General features: G+C 37.4%; 1 protein-coding gene across 2 annotated transcripts; it reads left to right on the top strand.

Annotated features, from left to right (window-relative positions):
- The first annotated feature begins 3,714 nt into the window (after positions 1-3,714).
- On the top strand, positions 3,715-8,326 carry LOC118058443 (L-ascorbate oxidase homolog). 2 transcript variants are annotated; one of them, XM_035071141.2, is made up of 8 exons: positions 3,715-4,184; positions 4,284-4,393; positions 5,610-5,880; positions 5,964-6,066; positions 6,159-6,504; positions 6,730-7,095; positions 7,176-7,254; positions 7,881-8,326. In XM_035071141.2, exons 1-8 carry the CDS (start codon positions 4,035-4,037, stop codon positions 8,091-8,093), a joined length of 1,638 nt encoding a protein of 545 aa, XP_034927032.1. In that variant the 5' UTR covers positions 3,715-4,034; the 3' UTR covers positions 8,094-8,326. The 2 variants fall into 2 exon arrangements, with proteins under 2 accessions (XP_034927032.1, XP_073263536.1); XM_073407435.1 differs by lacking the exons at positions 3,715-4,184; positions 4,284-4,393 and adding an exon at positions 4,397-4,523.
- The last annotated feature ends 9,214 nt before the right edge of the window (positions 8,327-17,540 follow it).

The following is a 17,540-nucleotide window of genomic DNA, read 5'->3' on the forward strand; positions in this document are numbered from 1 at the left end:
GAACATTGATTTGCTACAGACTGCACAACTTTAATAGCGAACATAGATTCCTTGTAGACCACGTAATTTTAGCAATGAACCCTAAGTCGTTGCAGACTACATAATTTTAGTAGCGATTGCTGATATGCTACAGACAACACAATTTTGTGCAGCAAAATATTGATTCACTACGAACAACACAATTTCAACAGCGAATACCTGAGTTGCTGCAGACCATAAAATTTTTTAGCATGAATGTTGACTTGCTGCATACTACACAATTTTGATAACGAACGCTGACTCGCTGCGAGCAACACAATTTCAATAACGAATACTGATTTGCTGTAGACTATATAATTTTGGTAGGGAATGGTGATTTGCTGCCGACACATAAATTTTGGTAGCAAATGTTGTCTCGCTTTTGACACAGAAATCATTGATGAAAACTGAGTCGTTGCCATTTTATGAATCGTCAACACAACCCTTGTCGCAACCAATTCAAAAATCAGCAGCGACGATGGAGTCGTTTCTGGTGTCACTTCTCTCCCTCAACCAAGTGTAAGGCCCTCTACCAATGTTTCTCAACCTTGCTGAACATAGAACCTCATTGGAGTTACACTCCATTCATCATTCATCATTCATCATTCATCATCAAGCAACACAAGCATCGACACATGTTTATTAGCAAGGTTTTCTCAAATCATTTCATCCAATACTGGTATTTAGCATTATTACAACTACACACTTTTACATTCACGATTATAACATGGAAATTCATCCACATAACTTATGATCACAATAACATGCTATAAGAACACCATCATTCACTTAGTTCTTAAGTTATGTATTGCCATCATTCACACCATAGAATCAAGACAACACATGATACGATTTCTATTTCAGCTTAAGAATGTTTCTAGAGTTCAAGGATAACACAATCATGCACATAACCTTACTTTAAGCCCATTATCACACAATTTCATCAAACACAATCAGAAATCAAGTTAATAGCACTAATATGTTTTCTGTTTCGATTTCAGCATGGTCTAAGGTTCTAACAGGGTCATAATTCCTACTTTTCTTCCCATAATGTTTGCATTTTTTCCATCCCCCACCATACTGGTCTTCCACCTCAATTTGTGTATTTAAATTATCCATTTCCTTTGTTAAGTGTTCTGGAATTTGGCCTTCCATTCACCCCTGTTTTACATGCATTCTTGAGCCCAATTTTTCTTAGCAGTTGGTGTAAGGATTTTAGGCCATCTACTTGGGGTTTTTCATCATCATTTTGATCCAAAAAATACAAAAAAAAAATGGAGAAGGGTTGTGGTTCATACCTCACGGCTTATAATAGTTTTAGGAAAGGATATGGTGGTCTATTCTACTCTCTCAGTCCAACTTCTTCCTTCTCTCACCTGCTGTCCAGCCGGCCTTTTAGGTTCTCCCTTCTCCTTTGTTTTTGGTTTTTCTCTTATCCTCTTCGCTCATGTCTCACTTAACTCTCAAGGAAGACTGCATGCAGACTAGTTGTGTTCAGTTTTTCTCCTTGAGAAGAAGTGGTTGTGCTGTAACAATGGCTGCAGCAGATCCTGGAAGGAGGTCTAGGCTTTTTCCTCTGCCAAGTTTTTTCACCCTTCTCTCTCACGCAAAAGGAGACAGTTACAGCCAGGGCTTGGATTTAATTTCTGTTAGGAATGAAGAAGAAAAGGAAGCTTGTAGTTGGACATGCTATTGTTGTAGAAAGGTCTTTAGGAAAAGGAAGGTTCACTTTCTCTCTTCTCCTTGTATTTATACCCCCTCTTAACGAAGTGGGATGTTTTGGGTGCTAGTTTGATTTTATTCTTTCTCCTCTTGTTGGTTATCCCAAGACTGGTTTTCTCCTTTCCTTTAACTCCCTAAGGTAGTCTAGTTTATTCCCTTAGACTTTTACATAGACTAAGTCGCTGTCGATTTAGAAATCGATAACGAAAAATGTGTCATGGTCGATTTCAAAATCAATAATAAAAAATTTGTTGTCGCCGATTTAGAAATTAGCAGTGAAAATTACGTCACTACCGATTCAAAAATCGGTAGCGATGGTGGGGTCATTTCTGACTTTACCCTTTTTTTTGGTGTTTAAAGTTTGACCTGCCCAACCCATATGGCTAGGCCAAAAGAGGCCTATCCCAAACCCACATGGTCAATGGATTGGCCTAACGACCATGTTAATTATTTGGCATTTGCATGCAAAATTATACAATGACCACCATGGGGATGAGGGTGGGATTAGAGGGGGGGCAGGAGGAGAAGGAGGAGAAATCTTGCCTAGCTTAAGGCAGAGGGTTACTAGTGGCGTTTCTAGTGGTGCAAGGAAGATTGACGTATGGGTAGTGGTGGCAACGACAGTGGAGACGCGACATAGGAAGAAGGGGAAAGGTTGGCCGAGAGAGGAGAAAAAAATTAGGGAAAAGAGCTAGTAATTTTCCATATTTGGCTTTAGATTTCTCCACTCTCAGGGTGTGGAATACACCTTTATTTATAAGGGGTGGAAGAAGGACATATTTGTCTTTACTGGTGCCAAATGTTGTCCCTTGATTTGAACTGAAAGGATCCTAACCGTTGGTTCAAAGTTTCCATAATGAATTGTTAGATTTTGACAACTCAAAGCTGGTCTTGTTGGCTTTTTTAGGGCAACACGACCGTGTATATGATGTCAATCAACCGGAGGGAACCATATTGGGGTGTAGTAAAATGTCAGCTATCATGGTTTTATATGTTTTGTCAAATTTGATGAAGAGATGAAGCATCAAATGCACCTGAAAAGTAGTCATCTGAGTAGTTGTTTTGGGCTAAAAGAAGAAGAAAAAGATGAACAATAACTAAACAGCATGTTGTGTGGACTTTTAATTTTTTTCATTATTCAAAACAACGTCATTTTGGACATTTTAGGGTTTTAATTTAGGGGTTTGAACAAAGTTCATTTAGGGGTTCGAACAAAGTTCATTTGGGTCCTCAGAGTTTGATGATTTTTTTCAGAATGGTCATTGGATGTAAATTTCTTCAATTTAACCCCTAATTGACCTAAAAACTTTGATTTTTCTTGTGATTTTACCCCAGATTTGAGCCAATTGACTTTGTACAAATTCAATTTGGTCCTCTAAAATTTTAATCTTCTCAATTAAGCCTAAATTGAGGCTCCCAAACTTAAGTTTTCACCAATTAAGTCCCTAACAAAATTAATTTGACCCATTTAAAATATTATGAAGTCCTTGCACTTAATTAAATCCTTGAATTTGATGCCAAATTAAATCTTAAACATAATTAAACTTTAATTTGGCCCATGATTAAATCAAATTTGCCTATTAAAATTTAATTATATCATTGGATTTCATTTTTATACAAGTTTCGTCCAATAATCATTTAATTTGATCTTAAATCTGCATTTTATCTTAGTCTTCGATACAAATAGGGTACAATTAAGCTTTTTAATTTCATTTAAAATTATAGCTTGATTTTTCTATATATTTGAAATCCTCCCAACTTATTTTTGCTAAAATACCAGTATTATTATTATTATTATTATTATTATTATTATTTATTTTTAAATAAAAAAAAATATAAATTTTAAAGAATAACTGAAAAATGAGTTATGACATCCATAATTAAAAATAGCGGTAGGTTTCCAACGCGGTGTGTACTGTGCTAGAGCAGATATTACTCCTCCCTCGGATACTGCAACCAGCAGTGAAGGAAGCTCATTACTGCACTCTGATTTCAGCTTAAGACTATAAGAGAGGGCCTTAGCCATAACCTGACCTGCTTGGAGTTCTAAACCGAAACAAGAATCTGAACCACCGACATTGGTCCGAACAAAGAAAAGTTCCATAAAGCTAAAAAGAAAAAGAAAAAAGGAAAAGTTTAATTAGTTCTAGTGACTTTACAGACTTAAAGTCGACGAGGGAGTTGTCCACTGTTACAAGATTTCTTCTTCTTCTTCTTCTTCTTCCATTCCAGTTGTCATTACTTGCGTACTTTTATTCTTCGGAGAGAGCTAGTAGTTCTGTTGAGTCTGAGAGATGGTGGATGAGTGTTACAACAAGAGCATGTGGTCTTTCACCCTAGTGGTCCTGTTGTTAGTGTCAGGCACTATTGGGGAAGACCCTTATAGGTTCTACACATGGAATGTTACTTATGGTGATATCTACCCTCTTGGAGTGAAGCAACAGGTGAGGTGACAGGCCCCCAGCCCCCCCTTTTTGTTTTTTTGTTTTTTCTAATTTTCTAAGATGTTGATTATATTGAGTTTTGTATATAATTAATGGCAGGGGATATTGATAAATGGGAAGTTTCCAGGCCCGCAGATTGAGTCAGTGACAAATGATAACTTGATTATCAGCGTGTTCAATAGCTTGGATGAACCTTTCCTCCTCTCTTGGTTAGTTTCCCTTTATAATCTTAACAAACTTCTTGAGTATCTATAAATATGTGCATGTAGAAAATCTGGACTTTCAATTTCCTGATGAACGAAGTTCAAAAGAAAAGGGGGAAATGACTTCAATTTTTCGGTAATTTTCTACTATTGGAATGCCACTTTTTCTTGTTCAATTTTTAACCATGAATGATCAAGCCGTTTACCTGTTATTCAATTCAGATGGTCCACTAAATGCCCTCCCTGTAAGGCTACGGGTTAGACACGCGTACAGACAAGCGCACACACAGTGCCTCTAACTTATAGGCACGTTAGGCATTGGTTGGGAAATATCTGCTGTAGATAAGGGCTTGTGGCTGTTTTGGGTTCCTGTGGTCAAACTGTAAGACTGGACCAAGGTTTCTCTGGCAAGCACTCTGCCTGTTATCGCTGGTAGCAGGAAAAACTTCCACTGCTAGTGGTATAGGACATTCATAACTTGGTCCACAAAGAACGTAGATCATAGATATCTAGAAAACAAAGGTTCTTTATGATTGGGTTGCTGAATTGGTTTTCTTATGAAACTTGTATCTAATAAGTAATGGTATGCCCGGATCTGATTCATGCACAAGTCCACAAAGAACAAAGATCATAGATATCCAGAAAAAAAAAAAAGGTTCTTTATGATCGGGTTGCTGAATTGGTTTTTTTATGAAACTTGTATCTAATAAGTAAATGGTATGCCCGGATCTGATTCATGCACAAGTCCACAAAGAAGAAAGATCATAGATATCCAGAAAAAAAAAAGGTTCTTTATGATTGGATTGCTGAATTGGTTTTTTTAAGAAACTTGTATTTAATAAGTGAATGGTATGCCCGGATCTGATTCATGCACAAGAATGGGTTCAGCTAGCGCTCTCACCTTGTTATGAGTTGATGCAGGCTGCTCAGATCTAGATCAATATACAATATGAACTTTGCGTCTTATCTGGATATCTCAGAATGGATATAGGAAATTTTATTAATTTATGTCCTTGCTGGGATATGGTCTGAAATATATACATATACTTGCCATTAGGCAAGTAGGAGGAGGAACTGCATACAACAAGGATTTGACACTCTAATTTCATCTCAATTAATAGGATACAATGATCATGCATTTTCATGAGTGCATGTGTGGAAGATAGAAAGTGCTTAGGATGATATTTTGTTACTAATCAGAAGTCTTCTTATTCATGTTTAGGAATGGTGTGCAGCAGAGAAGGAATTCATGGCAAGATGGAGTCTATGGTACCAACTGCCCCATCCCACCTGGGAAGAACTTCACCTATGAGCTCCAGGTGAAGGACCAGATCGGTAGCTACTTCTATTTCCCTTCCCTTGGCATGCACAAGGCTGCCGGAGGCTTTGGAGGCTTCAAAATCGCAAGCCGTTCTGTCATTCCTGTACCATTCCCTCCTCCTGCCGGCGATTTCACAATCCTGGCTGGTGATTGGTTCAAGAAGAATCATACAGTAAGCACCATGCTTGAAGCAAATTCTAACTACCCAATAATACACATATGCGCTCATCAATGGGCTAATTTTCGACCTTGCAGGATTTAAAAGCAATTTTAGATGGTGGCAGTGATCTTCCCTTTCCAGATGGGCTTCTCATCAATGGTCGTGGATCAAATGGCTACACATTTACCGTTGATCAAGGTAATCGATTATTATCAGCAGCCACTCCTGTCTGAATTTAAACATTAAGAGAGTTCTCAAATTGGGATTATTTTGTGTTGCATGTTGGCCAGGCAAGACTTACAGGTTACGGATATCAAATGTGGGGCTCACCACTTCTATCAATTTCAGAATTCAGGGGCATAAAATGTTGCTGGTGGAGGTCGAAGGAACTCACTCACTGCAAAACACTTATGATTCCCTTGATATCCATTTGGGGCAATCCTATTCTGTTTTGGTTACAGCTGATCAAGCAGAACAGGATTACTTCATCGTTGTCTCAACACGCTTCACCTCTCAAGTGCTCACTACGACCTCCATTCTTCATTACAGTAATTCAGGAGGAAGTGTTTCAGATTCTCCGACCAGTGGACCAACTATGCAGCTTGACTGGTCTGTTGAACAAGCTCGATCCTTGAGGTATTTCCAAATTCCTGTTGTTGAGGTCCTCAAAGGTGTCATAACTATAGCATTCATGTTGATCCTTGAGGTATAGTGGTTATTACAACATATATGGTAGCCATAGTTGTTACAATGAGTAATGGTAAGAAAGGTGTAATCTCTTTTTGTTTGCTTAAGGAGATTGTCTTTTTCATACTACAGGAGTTTCTCTTATTGATTTTTGTGTCCCCTCATATTTATCAGGCGAAATCTAACTGCAAGTGGCCCAAGACCTAACCCTCAAGGTTCTTACCACTATGGATTGATCAACACAACTCATACAGTTAGACTTCAGAACTCTGCTCCAATTATTAATGGCAAGCAGAGGTATGCTGTCAATAGTGTGTCCTTCATCCCTGCTGATACTCCACTTAAACTTGCGGACCACTTCAATATCCCTGGAGTTTTCTCCCTAGGAAGCATCTCGGACAACCCCACTGGTGGTGGTGCTTACCTCCAGACTTCTGTCATGGCTGCTGATTTCAGAGGTTATGCTGAGATTGTTTTTGAGAATCCAGAAGATAATGTGCAGTCTTGGCACATTGATGGCCACAACTTCTTTGTTGTCGGGTAAGGTCATCATAACTTAATTGCATCGTGTAATGTTTTCTGCTGGATTCCTCAGTATGGATACTTTTTCTGGTGAGCAGGATGGATGGAGGGCAGTGGTCACCTGCAAGCAGATTAACTTACAATCTGAGAGACACAATTTCTGGTTGCACTGTTCAGGTACAATACAGAATTGTTATTAATATCAGGAAACTTGTGGAACATAAGATTTTTTTTCCCTTTATTCTCTTGTTATTCTGGATCAGTGGCATTAGAAGAGGTATGATTACGTCTTCTATTTCTATAGTAATATTACAACTTTTCAGAAAGCTGGAAATTTCTTATTTAATTTTTCTTCTCACCTTCGGTATGTCAATTTCCTGAAGCGTGACATATTCTGTGATTGGACAAAATTCCTTTTTTGTTTCATGTTTCAATACGCAAAGTTTGTACTTAACATGGTTAACAGCCCTGAATTTAAATTACTCACCGCATTCTGCACAAGGCACAAGGGCACATGATCTCAAAATGGCAACCAGCACTTGTATAGCTGTACTGCTTCTGAAACCTCTCCTTTTCCTTCCTTCGATGAATCACACGAGGCTTCTTTTCCCACTTGTTCATTACTTTCTGAGCAATCTTCCGACTTTCAGATTGCATGTTAGTTATGAAAATTCAAAATTCCTTGATCCCTTCACCATGCTTTAGTCTGTCAGCACTGAGATGGGCTCTCCTTATTTATGAAATCCTCGCCCTAAAAGGAAGATGCATTTACACGACATTTTACAATATTTGATGAAATACAGGTCTATCCGGAGTCATGGACTGCAGTTTACATGCCCTTAGACAATGTGGGAATGTGGAACGTAAGGTCTGAGAACTGGGCACGCCAGTACTTAGGACAACAATTCTATCTTCGAGTCTACTCCCCAGCAAATTCCTGGAGAGATGAATATCCAATCCCCACAAATGCTCTTCTCTGTGGTCGAGCAGCAGGACGTCTAACTCGCCCTGTATAGAGCACCATGCTCAGCAGACTTTCTTGAAGGCGTGACATGGTCACCTGTAATCTAGTGTAGTAGATTTCGACGGGATATGCAGAAGGCTTGACTCTATCGAGCCAATTTTACACAACGTTATTGTTTTTGTTGTCATTTGTTCCTAACTTAATTTCCTTGCATTCATTTACTATTAGAACCTGTGATTGATTCAATAGATATGTGAATTGAGTATAATATTTCCTTTTCCTTCATCAGCATCCCTCACTGCGTAGAAAACCTGAGTGGTTCTAGTTAACTACAAGTTGAGTGGATCATAACTCTGCTTTTGGACTTTCAAACACCCTGTCTGGTAATAAATAAGATATCTTGACAATCTTGCCGACAGTTAACTACATCTGCATCAATGCATTTATAGTTCAGACATTAACTTCCTTCCCAGAAGATGATCATTGACCAGTTATATCCACTTCACTTGCCCTCTACGAGCATATAAGCTGTCCTTGTTTTTTGGTTTCGACCTTTCTATCGTTCCATCCCTATCATCTTCCCTGATGGGTTGACTGTTAATTCAGAAAACCTGATTGTATTAATATGCGAAGGCTCGGATTGATCCTTCTCCCTGGTTTTTGCCTATTTATTCAATATCCATTTTCTTTTCCCATTTTAAACCCGGATTAAATTTACATTTTCACTAATACTGCAAAATTTAGGCCGGAGGTTTACATTACAACTTTTCTACAGTTTATCCCTTTACTTCATTGATTTTATTTACAAGCTTTCTATAAATTCCAGTTGATTTACTTTCTTATTACCTTTTTTTCTTTTTTACCTGAAAAAACTTAGAACAATAATCCCTTCTTAGGGAATAATATATCAAACACTCACACTTGATTTAATTTATGTATGGGGCAGGACGTTACCTATCTTTACATGCATGTTTCTAATTATAATTCTTGGAAGGAGAAGAAGAAGAATATATGACATAATTGATCTAGAAAATTATTTAACTGATTAACAAGCTTTTATCTCAAATGATGGCCTCTGAAATAGGTTTCATGGTGTTTCTCATAGCTGTATAAATGTTCATGATTCAGTTTTTTCTTTACATCCTCTCTATAAAAACACACATCATAACCTCTAATGCTTTATTTTTCCTACACTAATGATAACTTAAGCATTAAAGGTCATCTAAACTTAACTAGGGACTTGTTTAATTTGGCAGTCCAACAATCTCAATCTTCCAATCCATTCACCGAGTGTGGTTATAATTTGAAAAAAGTTGTTTTTATAAAAAGTATTTTTTGTTGAGATTGATTTGGTATTTATATATGTTTGGTTAAAAACTGTGGTTGAACAAAAAGTAGTTTAATATATTTGGTTAAAAAAATGCTTTTCAAATTAAGGTTATAAAATAATTAAATATACATATATTAATATTGATGGTTTTTAATTTAAATATTGTATATTTAACTACAGCTATTACATCATTAAATAAATAATACTTATATCAAATATTTATTATTGTTCCATTAAACTATCTACAATTTCATCACGTACGAAATCCATCCGACAAGGACTACAGTTTCCTTGGTTTCTTAAAAGCACAACAACATCAGGTAAAATATTATCAGGAATAAAATTGGGATTGCAATCAAATTCTACAAATGCTACATCATCAAGCGATCTCCTTCTAATTTTTCGAATAAAACACAATTAAAAATAAAAATAAAAATTTAATTTTTTTTAATTGAGTCGAACCCGTTTCAATGCATTTAGTTAGCTTTAGAATTTAATTATAGTGTTTGATTTAAATTCAATTCATAAATAAGTTGAATTGAGATGTTTTTAAAAATATAAAATTCAATTCATTTTATTTTTTATATTACCTTTATTACTTTTATTTTATTTTTTTCAAAGGTATTGAAAAAAAAAAGGCTAGATAGATTTTTTTTTATTTTTTTAAATATTTCTTTTTATTTTTATGATATTTCTAGAGATTAAATTTATTTATTTTATTAAAATCTTTAAATTAAACTTTATTTCAAAGGGTAGAAAATATGTCGTGTAACCTTTTCTTTTGTCAGTTTGTGCTAAAAGGTAGAAAACACTTCCTTCTTTGAGACAAAGGGTAACTGCCAAAGGGTAGAAAACAACCATATGTTTTGACGTCCGGACTTCACCATAAAATAATAAACAACAGGTTTGCCGCAAACCTGCGGTTGATTCTAAATTTTATGTGGGTCCCGTGTCAATAGTGAAGTGCGTTTTATCCTAACCAAACATTCAGTTTGCGCGGTTTGCTTTAAAAGCAAAAGCTACCGCATAAATAAACGATCTCTTAGAAAAACCTTAATGGTTTTTATGAACCTCATCAGTGATGCATATATGAAGATATTTGAATAAAATCTACTTTAATTTCCTTTCTTCTAACATATCTTTCAGTTCTTTCCATACTTAACAATCCAAAAATTTCTAAGCATGGGAGGTATAGAGTAGTAATATTATTCAAGAGTTCACAATGGAATTTTCAACATGCTTCCATTGATCCTTAGGATGTTGTTTTTATACTAACCTTATAAAATCCATCTAAGAAAAAATAAAAACTATCAAAAGTTATTGAAGGACAATTTATTTTCTTAAATGTATCAATTTACAAGGCATGATTCTAGGTTTGGTTGTTGCTGCAAATCACTTCTAGATTTCTTGTGAATTTGAAATTGATTCTTGCTTTGTGTCATCTTCCTTAATATGCCCCTGCAAAATTGAACTTCCATCGGCAAGACCAATTTTGGCTCATAAAGACTCTGTACATTCTCGAGATAATGGCTTTGTTAGTAATCAACTAGTTGATCTTGAGTGTGTACATGGCTTACTTTAAGAGTTTCTTTTTGAACTTGATCACACACAAAGTGAAGATCAATTTGTATATGCTACAATCTTTAGTTGTGAAACGGATTAAAGCTGAGATGGGTCGTGCCAAGATTATCATATAGAAGAAAAGGAGGCACTTTTAATAGAAATCCAAGTTTATGAAGAAGTGCAAGTAGCCATATGGTTGCTGATGCACCATTTGCAAGAGCACGATATTCTGTTTTCGTAATGGATCAAGCAACAACTCTTTGTTTTTTTGAATTCTATGAGATGGGATTGCAGCCTAGAAATGCAATGTAAGCTGATGTAAAGGTTATGCCATCAATGTTGCCAGCCCAGTTAGCATCACTATAGGTTGTTAAACAAGGTGCGACAGCCTTCTTTTGGTGAATATCGTGGAATATTGTTTTCTTAAGATATTGAAGAAGACTCCTAGTAGTAGTCCATTGGGTGATTGTTGGCCTGTGCATAAATTGAGAAAGCTTATTCATTGCAAAAGAAATGTCGGACGGGTTAAGGAAAGATATTGTAAACTGCCAATGATGCGCCTATACTCTGTACAGTCCACAAATATTGTTCCATCTAGCAAATGAAAAGATTAAGTCGTAGATAGGGGTGTTGAGACATCCTTTGCACCAACCATGTTTTTACTCTCTAAGATATCATGAACATACTTATGTTGAGACAGAAATGAATGACTTTGACTCCTAAGAAGTAGTGAAATGGGCCCATATCTTTCAAAGAAAAATGAGCAGCAAATGTGTTAACAACACGAGCCACAAACTGATTGTCACTCCCTCTAATGACCAAATCATCAATATAAACAAGGAAATAACAAATAATAGAGTTATTGTGATAAACAAATAGCAAGGAATCAGTTGTAGAATTGTGGAACCTGATCTATAAAAGAGCATTTCATAAAGCTGAATACCACGATCTAGGGGCCTGTTTGAGACCATAAATTGCTTTCCTTAACCTGTAGACATAATCAAGTCTGGACAAATCTTTGAAACCTGGAGGTTGCATTATGTAAACAATTTCAGACAAAGTTCCATGTAAAAAAACATCATTTACATCCATTTGTCTCAAGGGCCACCCATTCATGATGACAATACTTAGCATCGTCTTTATGGTGGCTGGTTTAACAACTAGACTAGAAGTTTCCTTTTAATCAACTCTAATATACTGATTATAGCCCTTTGCAACAAGTCAGGCTTTGAATTTATCAATGGAGTCATCTGCTTTTCGTTTGACTCTAAATACCCAATGGCTTACAAGTTTTAGGTGGGGGAATTAAATCTCATGTACCATTGCACATGAGGGTTGTTAATTCACTGGACATGGTTGCACCCCATTTAGGGTGAGATACGACTTGACTTACATATGTTAGTTCTAGAGGTGACAGAAGAGAATGCTTAGAGACAATGTGCAATTGTTTGGGTTTGAAAATATTATTCATGGATTGAGTAGTCATGAAATGAGTACGGGTTGAGAGGTTTTCAATTGACGTAGGACATGGAAAATTAGAAATGGAAGTAAATGGATGATGATGGGGGAAAGAATTGTGCAACGCAGAATCATGTAAACTAGAATGCAAATTTAAATGCTCATCATATAGAGGTTCATGAGAGTCACAAAGAGTAGTAGAGAGAGATGGAGGTATACTTGGAGGTGGCACAGAGATGATAACAATAGTTTCCAAGCTCATTGATGATTCTGAAGATCCATCTAAAGGAAGGGATTGCGCAGGAACAATAGGAGTAGAGGGAGAAAATATTAGGGCACACGGTTGGCTTTATGAAGAAATGTGTGTGGTTGGGTGGACGAGCTCTGCATATTGGACAGGTGGGAGTTTTGTGCAACTAGGCTTTAGGTTTTATCGAAAGTCACATGTTTGGACAGATAGATCTGATTTGTTAGTGGGTCCATTCATTTATATGCATTTTGGGTTTGTGAGTATCCTATGAAAACACAAGGAATGGACCTTGGCTGTAATTTATAGGTGATGTATGGCTTTGTGATGGGATAGAATAAACATCTAAATTTTCACAATTTTAGATAATTTGGTTGTTGACGAAAAAGAACTTCAAATAGGGACTTATTTTAGAGGAGAGGAGTTGGTTGCTGATTTATGAGATAAGAGATGGTTTGGAATGCGTGAGGTCAATAAAAAAGTGGTAAGGAAGCATCATAGAGCAAGGTAAGGCCCATCTCTATAAGATGATGATGACGCCTTTTAGAAACACTATTTTGTTGGGGAGTGTAGGGAGCAATAGTATTATGACTTATACCATGATTGGACAAATAGTTTTTTAAACTTAAAAATTTACCACCATTGTCCAAGTACAAAGTTTTGATGGTGGACTGAAACCGTTTTTTCAACAAGCATTTTAAATTAGGGAAAAATGCTAGAAATAAGATATTTTGTAGACATTGGATAAAACCATACATATTTGATATAATGATCCACAAAAGTGAGATAATAGCGTGCACCACTGAACCCAGTGATGTGAGCGAGACCCCAAACATCAGTGTATATATACTCAGAGTGAATGGATAAGTTTTGTAGATCAACCGTGATATTATGAAAGACTATGGATTCAATTACCATTTATTTTCTTGACCATTTGGGGTGCTAGCACAGTTAGCAGTCATTTCAAAATATTAGAGTTTCGGGCAGGTCTTTGTTGTGTGACCCATTTGGTCATAATATTGACATTTTGGTTGGAAGCGTATGTGGTTTGAAGTAGGATGGCTTGAATTATTGTTATGTTGTTAGTCTGGAGATGGGCCATTTAAAGAACGATGATGGCCTTATTGATGTGAAGGTCCATTACTTCCCTTCGGTTACTAGGTTGCAAGGAAACTAGAATGATGGTTGGTGAAATTTGCAGCAGCCATAAGCTGATATATATGTAGTAGCCTCTATCCTTCTCAAGTAGCTCTCATGCCCTACAAGTAGATTATGGAGTTGTTTAAAAGCAAGGGATTTTTCTCTTACTTGAATAGGAGCAGCGATCTCACAGAATTCAGGACCTAATCCTTGAAGGACATATAGAGTTAAGTCATCGTCGGAGATGAGGTGATCAATGAGAGCAATCTCATCAACCAAGCTTTTAACCGTATGAAGATACTCTAGGATTGATCGATTTCCACACTAAATCAAGGTTAGTTCTTCCTTAAGTTGCATTACCCTTGTACACAATTTGCTTGCATATAGAGTTGAAAATTTTTTCCATGCCTCATATGAGATTTTGGCTGTGGCAATGAGGGGTGTGATTATGGGCGAGGTAGATGCAAGAATGATGCTAAGAATTAGCTTATCTTGTGTAACCCAACGGTTTTTCATGGCTATAGATTGTGGGATGCCATCAAAGGAGGGGCATTGTGATTCTCCATTGACATGATCCGGAGGGCCTTAAATTGAGCCTGTCATTGAGGAAAAGATGAGGGTGTGATTTTCTCATTGATTTGAGTTGTGATGTTGAAAATAACCAGAGAGAGTTCTGAGGAAGAGTTAGGCTGATTTGCGGAAGACATGTGTGAAACGAGGATTAAATTCTCGTTAGAGAGATGATGTTCTGATACCATATAGAGTAGTGATATTATTCAAGATTTCACAATGGAATTTTCAACATGCTTAATTCATTGATCTTTGTTTTATACTAACCTTGCAAATCCGGAAAAATATCAAGGACATAATATATTTTCTTAAATGTATCAACTTACAGGGCAAGATTTTAGGTTTTATTGCTGCTGCAAATCACTTTCTGATTTCTTGTGAATTTGAAATTGATTCTTGCTTTCTGTCACCTTCTTTAATAGGAGGGTCATTGACCTTTATATTGTGGGCGCTTCATCAATGCGAGTAGTTAGCCCATCAAGCGAGAATGCCCATAGACTTTTTTTATCTACACAAAAGCAATTAAAGGTCATATCTCTTTCATTACAGGTGGCTCCTCTATTAGCACCACCATCTATACCCGTATTATTGTGTGCAGACAACTCTATTTTGAGAGGAAACAAGCCAAAATAATATGAAAGAGATTATGTATATGAGCTCCATGCTCTCACAAGCCTAATAAAAACTATACTTGTTGTCATAAAGAGTGTTCTCTAAGTGGATGCTCGAGATGCAACAAAGGGAAGTCAATAGACATATCAGCACGTTAACGGTCATGAGTGTGGCCATCACCGTCCCCATCATTCTCCATTTAGGATTTCATTGGGTAGCTAGCTTAGACAGGAAGCAAATCCAGAGGGAGGTTAATTATAAGTCCATGGTGATAGGGTCCCTCTATCTGTAAAACATGTATTAAACGCTCATCTCTTCACAGACTTAATCTTTATTAAAGTGAAATCTTCTTAGAGATCCAATGGAGCTTGTACAAATTAATTAGTGGCTCCCAAACATGTCAGTATACGGATGGTCTGGTCAGTAAACCATCGTAGAAATGTTTGCACTTTGAAGCACAAGCATGGGCGATGAACGAGTGCATTAACTAGGACGTTGAAGACGTGAATCTGCGAAGAAATACTATAACTTTATTTGTCTTTGAACTATATTTCAAAGACCACAGCATGTATCTAATAAACAATCCCTTATGTTCAATATTTCATTAATGCAGTCGGTGGAACTCTTGCACAGACATACTCCATGGCAGCTAGTCCCAGCAGAGATGAGTTGCCAGAGTTGACTAATTAAGAACGTAGAAGTATACACACACACTGATCACCCACTTGTATGGGCAACTGGCATAGCTTTACATGCTTATCCAGCTACGCAATGATTAAATTCAGAATTTAAGATATAACAAACAATCCATATGAAAAAATTATTGTTGCTTTGGGCATTATTATATGGGATATCCATCTTATCCCAGAACTACATGTAATTTCTAATAATTTCTCCATAGCTAAAGTGTAGCTAGTATAGCATCAACACATCATGTTTTTATCTAAACATTGTCTCTAAGTTCAAATCATTAATAAAAAACATGATAGCACGTAATTTAAAGGTGAGAGAGAGCTACCCTAGTTCTAAAGCTCGTGTGTTGAGAAAAAAAAGTGCTTACATTTATTGAAAATGATTTACTCTCGTGTTTTTATATATGTAATATTTACGCGTGCAGTGTTATCTTAAGAAACTTAGTCTGGTCAGTAAACGAATTTACTCTTCGTATTAATCTTAGTTAAAGAGTTTAAATACTAAAAGAGTTGTAATAAGATAAAACCACGTGAATAAAAACACAGGTAAAACCTGATTAGAAAGAAATCAAAATACTCTAATTATGCTAACAAGAAGGCATGTGAATGAATCTGCCACTTCTAACTTGATGTTTTTCGCAGTTTCTTTTTGTGAGTTTATATATATATATATATATATATATATATATATATATATATATATATATAATATAAAATTTTCAGGAGGGTTAAAATCTAAGCGTTTTTTTATAGCCACGCATATAAAATATATGTATATAATTCTAGAAAAAATTAAATATTTTTGCAGAGGGCGGCCCACTTGCCCGGAATCCGCCCTTTGCTGTATGTATGTAAAGTACACTTGGGTTGTGACTTTAATTTGATCATTAAAATGTTCTCGCCATTGACCCAACGGTTCCAACGCGTCACATTAAGATGCAACAATTGGAAGGCTCTTCAGTGAACTTGCCCAAATAATGTAGTGGATAAACCCTATATATAGGACACTTTTCTTGCAAAGAAGAACATGCAATGCTTGCGAAGAACCTTCTTAATATAGCATAAGCACAAGGCCATGGGTGTGATCTCATCAAAAATGGGTTTCTTTTTCTTCTGCTTCTCTTGTGCATTGTCCTTCATTTTGAGTGCAATCAGCCTTGGTGATGACAAAGCTTGACAAAAACTAGATATCAAGACGATGATTGTAGGTGGAATCCAAGACGTTGTGGAGGCCGCTTTGGCCGTGGACGTGGGGGAGGACGAGGAGGTGGTGGTGGTAGAGGTGGTGGCTTTGGTGGTGGAGCTGGAGGAGGAGGAGGACTTGGTGGTGGTGGTGGTAAAGGTGGTGGCTTTGGCGGTGGAGCCGGAGGAGGAGGAGGGCTTGGTGGTGGTGGTGGTAGAGGTGGTGGAGCTGGAGGAGGAGGAGGACTTGGTGGTGTGGGTGGTAGAGGTGGTGGCTTTGGTGGTGGAGCTGGAGGGGGAGGAGGACTTGGTGGTGGTGGTGGTAAAGGTGGTGGCTTTGGTGGTGGAGCTGGAGGAGGAGGAGGTGTTGGAGGTGGAGCTGGTCATGGTGGAGGATTTGGGGCTGGAGGAGGTGTAGGTGGCGGAGCTGGAGGTGGTGCTGGTGGAGGTGGTGGTTTTGGTGGAGTGGTGGAGGTGGTGTTGGTGGTGGTCCAGGACATGGTGGAGGCTTTGGAGCTGGAGGAGGGGTAGGAGGTGGAGCTGGAGGTGCTGGTGGTGGTGGAGGAGGTGGAGGAGGAGGTGGTGGTGGCGGTGGTATTGGTGGTGGTTCAGGTCATGGTGGGGGCTTTGGAGCTGGAGGTGGTGTAGGTGGTGGCCTTGGAGGCGGTGCTGGAGGAGGAGGTGGAGGAGGTGGTGGAGGTGGAG

The sequence above is a fragment of the Populus alba genome, chromosome 2 (genome assembly GCF_005239225.2).
Source record: "Populus alba chromosome 2, ASM523922v2, whole genome shotgun sequence".
NCBI lineage: Eukaryota > Viridiplantae > Streptophyta > Magnoliopsida > Malpighiales > Salicaceae > Populus > Populus alba.